This window comes from Mustela nigripes, chromosome 12 (genome assembly GCF_022355385.1).
Source record: "Mustela nigripes isolate SB6536 chromosome 12, MUSNIG.SB6536, whole genome shotgun sequence".
Classification (NCBI taxonomy): Eukaryota; Metazoa; Chordata; class Mammalia; order Carnivora; family Mustelidae; genus Mustela; species Mustela nigripes.
This window is the reverse complement of record NC_081568.1, coordinates 13,163,447-13,171,170: the sequence shown is the minus strand read 5'-3', so window position 1 is coordinate 13,171,170 and position 7,724 is coordinate 13,163,447. Positions and strand designations below refer to the sequence as shown.

The window sequence follows — 7,724 nt, the reverse complement described above, 5'->3', positions numbered from 1 at the left end:
GAGCGCGCGCTGTCGGTGGGCAGCGGGGAGCGCGCGCTGTCGGTGGGCAGCGGGGAGCGCGCGCTGTCGGTGGGCAGCGGGGTGTCGGCCGAGCTCGAGGAGCCGGCGGAGGGCGCGGGCGCCGAGAAGCCCAGCTTCAACTTCAGCCAGCCCTACCCGGAGGAGGAGGTCGACGAGGGCTTCGAGGCCGACGACGACGCCTTCAAGGATTCGCCCAACCCCAGCGAGCACGGCCACTCGGACCAGCGAACGAGCGGCATCCGCACGAGCGACGAGTCGTCGGAGGAGGACCCCTACATGAACGACACGGTGGTGCCCACGAGCCCCAGCGCGGACAGCACGGTGCTGCTGGCCCCGTCGGAGCACGGCTCTTCCCCCGGGGAGCCCACCTACTGCATGCCCCAGGGCGGCGGCGGCGCCGGCGGCCTCCCCTCCCCGGACGGCGACTACGACTACGACCAGGACGACTACGAGGACGGCGCCATCACCTCGGGCAGCAGCGTGACCTTCTCCAACTCCTACGGCAGCCAGTGGTCCCCGGACTACCGCTGCTCGGTGGGGACCTACAACAGCTCCGGGGCGTACCGCTTCAGCTCGGAAGGGGCGCAGTCCTCCGTGAGTGCGCCCCGTGTGGGGCGGGGGGGGGGGGGGGGGGGGGGGGGGGGGGGGGGGGGGGGGGGGACGGACCTTGTCTGTGATCTGTGCCCCGGGGCCGCCGAGATTTCAGAGTTCGGTCTTGAAGAGGATCCGACACCCATTTTCTGGCCAAAAGCAATCGCGTTAGTAAATGGAGCCTTGATATGCACACAGAGCCCAGAATCGCCCAAGAAAACAGGCACTATAAATGGAAACTCGAGCCCTGTCTGTCATAGCTTCCCAGCAGGTGGGGAATTAAGGCCCGCCCTAAATTAGAACTGGAAGGGCCAAGGGCACACCGGAGAAGGAGAACCAGCGTTCCAGAGGCCTCACGGTCTGCTCCCAGCCTCTTCTACCTGCGTCTGCTCTCCCTGATGCCTTACCAGACACGCTCTCCGGTCCATGGGCTTATTTATAGTTCACTTTGATTTTTCCCATTGGCTGTGCATTAAATATCCCCTTGATTTTCTGAAGGTATTTTTTATCATAGTGACTTAAAGGGAATTAACTCTTGTATGGTTTGATAAAAATTCTACCCTTGAACAGTCATGTTTTTAGCACAGCCTTTGGATAAATAAGTGTGTCTCACGGGGTATCCATTCAATGGGTCATTTGACCTTACGGGTCAGTATTTTGTAATTCTTGACCACCCTGTGTTGTGAATGGTGTGAATTCTCGTGTTGCTTCTGTCAGATTTATTTTTTTCAATGTTGACAGATGCTGGGCATTGTTTTTGCTTTTTCTGTTTGGCTCACGGTTGGCTCTCTCCTTCTTGTCCAGTTTGAAGACAGCGAAGAGGACTTTGATTCTAGGTTTGATACAGACGATGAACTTTCTTACCGGCGGGACTCCGTGTACAGCTGTGTCACCCTGCCTTACTTCCACAGCTTTCTCTACATGAAAGGTAGGACCCGTGCCCCCAGGGCCCCTGGCGGGGGGAGGTAGAGTAATGGACCGCTGAGGTTTGGTGTTCACTGAAGCTGACTGAGGTGGACCAGGAAGGACCCTCCCCATGGCTCACCTGGTGTTAGTTCCTCTGCGGTGAATGAGGGACGCCATGGCTGAGAAGATCATACCAGGCAGAACGCTGCTCAGACTCTCAGCATTAGGGCAGAGGATGTAGCCCCTGTCAACATCTTCAGGCCCTGTTGCTTCTCTGGCCACCCCGTCTCATTTCTGTGCTCTTTTCCTTCTTCCTACACCTTCTCCTCCCCTCCGCCAAGCACACTTTTCCTTTCCTTTCTCTCTCTCACACACATGCTTCTGCTACAGTCGCTGTAGCCTGTAATGATGGTCAGCTGCACCATTCCCTCCCACAGGAGCGTTAGAGAACCTAGAAGGTTTCCTCTACACGGGAGAAAAGTAAAGATCGGAGACAGGGATGCACCTTGCCTTGGCTGCTTCTGACACCTGCTGTCTACCCTGCACTTCCTGACGAGGATTTCGGTTGTGTATTTCGACAGCTGTGAACCTTTGTCTTTTATTGGCTCTTAATATTTAAGGGCTTCAAAGCATGCTCCTTTTAGAAAGGAACTTAATTAAGACCTTTTGGTCCTGCCTCATTTGTGTCCTCAATTCTGACTTCTATTTTATTTTTTAAGGTTTTTTATTGGGCTGGGTGGGGGTGGGAGGAGCAGAGCGAAAGGTTCTTAAGCAGGCTCCGCGCTCAGCACAGAGCCCCATGCGGGGCTCCGTCTCACGACCCCGAGATCATGACCTGAGCCCAAATCAAGAGTTGGACACTTTAACTGACTCAGCCTCCCAGGCGCCCCTCAACTCTGACTTCTAAATCGGTAACAAGGACCATGGAAAGCCACTGTCGTCACCAGGTTTTGGTAGGAGTTTCCCATGGATCTCTGAAAGAAAGGTCTGCCTCGTTTCTCGCACGGCTCCAGGCCACCCGAGGGAGAGGGTCCAGGTCTGCGGGACGGGGAGGGATCGCCAAAACCGTCATCCTGCCGATGAGGCCCTCCACTCTGCCGCTCCCGCTTTCCTAGCCCTTCCCATGGCTCTGCCGGCTGCTTTGTCTTCCTGACTCTTCCTCACTGTCTTTTCCGCCGCCATCTCTCCTCATTGGCTTTGCCTTCTCTTCTGTTTCCCTCCATGAAAACATTTTCATTCTGTGTTCCCTTCCCCTGTGTCTTCTGTTCTTTGCCCTTGCTTCTCTCCTCCTGGCATATTGATCTTTTCTCACAGCACTTGTCCTCCCTAATTGTCTTCCTGTTCTTCTTTGCTTACATTTTTCTTTTCATTTTTATTTGATTTTTTTTCTTTCTTTCTTTCTTTTTTCTTTTTTGGCTGCTGCCCCAGCGCCTACCCCCTATATTCAACATCAGGCTAGCTACAAGTAGCCGGTCACTGGTTTGTCAAAGGTCTGCTGTTCTCAATTCCAGATCCCCAAGGTGCTCAGGGAAACCCTGCCAGGTTTCAGGGAAGATCTTCCTATTACCTGAAGTCATTGGTTGGTGGAAATTCTTATAGGAATGCTAGAATGAAAAAGACTGAAAAATTCGAACTGAGTAATCAAGGGTCCACTAGACTACTCAATAAAAGCAAAAATTTAGTCACAAATCGTAACTTGACCTAAGAACCATCCAATCAAAGCATTTTAAAATTTTTGTCATGCATGTCTCAGAATAAATATATAAGATTTTTTTTTTGAGATTTTATTTATTTATTTGACAGAGATCACAGGTAGGCAGAGAGGCAGGCATAGAGAGAGAGAGGAGGAAGCAGGCTCCCTGCGGAGCAGAGAGCCCAATGTGGGGCTCGATCCCAGGACCCTGAGATCATGACCTGAGCCGAAGGCAGAGGCTTTAACCCACTGAGCCACCAAGGCACCCCTAAGCTTTGTATTAGTAGTATTTCCCCCACCCCAAACTTAATTCTAGTTCCCTCAGTTAGCTTTAGAAGTCCCTATAAGTCACTCCGATAATGGCATTGATTTATTACATAATTGTCTGATTAAAACAAGTAAGATTAGAAAAAAATATATATTCAAAGCATTAAAATCTTAAGACTGAAGCATGCGGAGCCCAAGGAGGTAAACAGGTGAGTTTTGGGCAAACTCCTCTGAATGAAACAAGTGGCTGTATGCATGTATCACCTTCAAATCTTTGACACATCATCATTTACTCTTTAATAAAGTATTTATAAAGTTGTGACCAAACATGCCAGAGAAACCAATGATAAAATATAACCACCAGATTATATTCTATGAGCATAAATGCATTTTCAGCAGCTTAATAGTTTCCTTAAAGGGTTTGCAGTTAGGAAATTAATAGCTTTGATCAAATTCTCTAAATGATGATGTATGAAGGGAGCACCGAGAACTGGAGATGGATAGCGGGGTGAGTCTTATTCTTAACTTAAGAGCAACAGTGAAAAATCTCCAGGTGATGACTATGGCGATGACGGGTATAATCTGTATCTTCAAAACAACCGTGAATAGCCTTGATCATTTAAAACCATGTTTTTAATCAACACAGAACTAACATGCAGTGTTATCTTAGTTTCAAGTATACGACATCATGAATTAGTACTTGCGCACGGCACTCGGTGCCCACCACCAGAAGCCTCATACAATGGCATTAACCTTTATTACCTGAGACAGTAAGATCATAAATGACTTTGTACTGCAGTTTCCTCTGGGCTTGTTTTTGAGAAACCCAGATTAATAAGGGTAGCCGTTGGCAAGTTTGTAGTTTGTTAGGAAACCTTCCTGGAGTGTTGCGTGGTCCCGGACTTCTCAGCCAAGAGAGCAAACAGTACTTTATTTAGGTTTAAGAAGGGGCAAGGTAGGGGGGGGGGGGGGGACAGCATCTGGATGGCTCAGTCAGTTAGATGTCTGCCTTCATGATCCCAGGTCCTAGGCTCAAGCCCCCCCATCCGGCTCCCTGCTCAGTGGGGAATCTGTTTTCTCCCTCGCCCTCTCCCCCTGCACTCTCTCTCCCTCCCAGAGAAAGAAAGGGCATCGGTGTGTCCAATGAAAGCAAGTGCCTTTGCACGCCAGACCCCAAATAGTGTTGTCATTGCCTCATGTGTTTCAGTGTGAGGTTTAGCTCTCTAGTCACTGAAGCAGTCATTGAAGAAATTAATCCGAGAAGGTCTGTCTTCAAGTTATCTCTAGTCTGGGAAAGAGAGCGTTTTCTTTATTCTTTCGGGATCCATGTTCACCTGTGCCTTATTTTTAGGACTGGCTGATCAAAAAAAGTAACTCATCTCTTTATAATAAGTTACTGAAGTAGATTCCTTGTGCTTTAGTGGATTCGTTAAGAGATTTTTTGATTGATGGTGGTTATAATGACCTCTTTGACCGACCTTGGGAAATCTAGAATCCTAAGATAAAGTTATCTGCCAGAAAAATGTTAGAAGAATTTTTAAAGATTTTGTTTTGAAGTAATCTGTACACCCAACATGGGACCTCTACACCCAACCCCGAGATCAGGAGTCACATGCTGTACTAACTGAGCCAGCCAGGTGCCCCCTTAGAAATATTTTTTATCTTATAAAAGATATATGTATATCCTTGCTTTCCCTCTCTTTCTAAAAAAGTTTTCTACTAAATAAATTACAGTTAATTCTCATTTTTAAGGCCCAGTCACAATTTCGTTGTTTCATGTTCTAAATATTACACTTTTGACATAAACAATTTTCAGATGATACTTTTTTTTTGGGGGGGGGAATGTATTTACCCCCCAAAAGCTCTATTTTATCTTCTTATGGAAGTTTTAGGTCTTGTAACCTCCCCCACCCCCACGCCACCCATTAACCAAATAAGGAAGAAGGAATGTGTATAAACTTTGACACCGTTGTCAACTAATGTCTCCTCTCTGGGGCATTTGGAGATAAGCAGGATCCATTCCCACTGAAATGGTCACACCCTGTGGCTCTCCAATCATCCCAGGTCTATAGTGTTGGCTCGGGATTTGTGTTTCTGTCAGGGCTTCCCCAGGATTTCTCAGCTGAGTAGGAGCTGCTTTGGAGATCAGGAAGGGACAGCATTGCTGTGTAATCAAACCAAGCCTGGGTGGCATCTCCCCGCCACCCCCCTGAACACAAGCCAGCAGGCGCCATGCTTTGTCGAGGGGTATCTGGGGCTGGGGCTGGGGTGGGACAAAGTAAAGACGACAGGCTGAACCTTAAGACCCTCGAGTGATGGGGTCCCGCAGCGTGACTGACTTCTCAAACCCGTCCCTCCCCGATCTCGGGGCACAGGTGGCTTAATGAACTCCTGGAAGCGCCGCTGGTGCGTCCTCAAGGATGAGACCTTCCTGTGGTTCCGCTCCAAGCAGGAGGCACTCAAGCAAGGCTGGCTGCACAAAAAAGGCGGCGGCTCCTCCACGCTGTCCCGGAGGAACTGGAAGAAGCGCTGGTTCGTCCTCCGCCAGTCCAGGCTCATGTATTTTGAAAACGACAGCGAGGACAAGCTCAAAGGCACCTTGGAAATCCGGACGGCCAAGTATGTTGACAGACCCTGGAGGTGGCCCATTGGGTGGCGCTCTGGGGCTGCTCGGTCGTTCATCTCGACGCCTCCAAAGCCACCTGGCCTGCGGTCTTCAAAGCAGTGGCTTGTAGTAGGTGTTGAGTGCATCCCAATCATTCACTCGAACAATCGAATTGTTACGGGACCTGGGAAGGGTCTTTGAACCATTTGCTTCTCGAGGTCGCATTCAGACCCTTGGCTCTCAGTAAGGTGCCCGCTGGTCCTGGTGGGGGTGCAATTGGTTGTGTGCAGGGACCGTGCGAATCTTCAACAGTGGGTTAAGAATCTATTTCTCCTCTTATTGGTCAGCACACCACAGCAGATGGCTAAGGTGGAACCAGACTGCCCATCTGGAGGTGTTGGGTTTTTTGCTTTAGCTTTTGAGGTGTTACTGACATACAGCACGTGAGTTTCAGATGGATGGAGGAGTGACTCTGCCTTTGGGTGCGTCGCAGAATGATCACCACGGGGAGTCTAGTTAACATCTGGCCCCACAGACGTTAACACATGTGTTTTCTGGTGATGAGAGCTTTAAAGATCTACTCTCAGCACCTTCCAAATCGGTGATACTATATTCTTAACTGATTCTCTCATGCAGTACATGGTGGCTCCAGGACTTATTTTGTAACTGGAAGGTTGTAACTTTAGACCACCTTCATTTTGTTTTTTAACTTTTTGAGTACCCTACACCTTAGAGATGGTTTTTGAAAGGAATCCTTTATTTTTTACCCACATGGGATATTCGAGCCATTGTTGTTCCCAGCAGTGAGAGGAACAGAACCGGGCTTTGAATTCAACACACCCCTTTTTTCTGACCCCCTTTTATATAATCAAAGCACTGGACTACTTAGGACCTTTATTTGAGTTAAACATTTAAGGTTTGCAGGAAATTGTTGGACTTAGCGGCAGCAGGGTAACTTGATACTACGCATTAAAAGTTTGGGGATAACCTGTGGCCATGACTCCACTCAAAATCAAGCAATCACCATATTTAGAAAATGGGTAAAATAAGCTTTGAAACAGAAGAACTCCTGAAGTCATGAGACCTGAAAATGGAGTGTTGTTTCTAATCAGCGTCGGCAACTGTAGAACATGATTTATTAGAAAGTGTGGGAGGTTAAATAAAGAAGGTGTTCTAGGCATTTAATTTTTAAGGGCAAATAATGAGATGCAGACAGCAGAGTATCGGGCTCCTCCGGGCTGCCGCTTGGGTTTCTCAGGAGCCCATGCTCCATCCTGCACGGGTGTGAGGGGGGTGGGCCGTGAGATTAAATCCTACAAGAAATCTGCACAGCTTGACACAGCTTCAGCCTCTCGCTCCGTAGAAGGCTCCCCTACAACTGCCAGGAAGCTCGTAGGAGGAGGGCAGAGACGAAATTTCACTGGTGGAAATTAGTATATAATCCTCGTGCACCTTGCTCTGTGCTGCTTAATATAAAGCCCTATTCTCCAGGTGCTTTGTGAAAATTACAGTTTTAAGGAGACCTTAGCTCTGACTTGGCCATTTCTGTCTTGTTCTGCAGAGGGAGGGCCAGGAGTTGTAAGGGTTTCACCACATTAAGATTTCTTACTGACATTAATTAAAAGCATCCACTCTATTTTG

At 48.7% G+C, this 7,724-nt stretch overlaps 1 protein-coding gene across 1 annotated transcript in view; it reads left to right on the top strand.

Annotated features, from left to right (window-relative positions):
- The window catches only part of MYO10 (myosin X), a 211,565-nt gene that overhangs the window by 181,489 nt on the left and 22,352 nt on the right, over nucleotides 1-7,724 (top strand). The window contains exons 26-28 of the mRNA XM_059416933.1: nucleotides 55-615; nucleotides 1,417-1,540; nucleotides 5,854-6,097. Of these exons, the coding sequence (XP_059272916.1) occupies nucleotides 55-615; nucleotides 1,417-1,540; nucleotides 5,854-6,097 (929 nt within the window). The remainder of the gene's footprint in view (nucleotides 1-54; nucleotides 616-1,416; nucleotides 1,541-5,853; nucleotides 6,098-7,724) is intronic.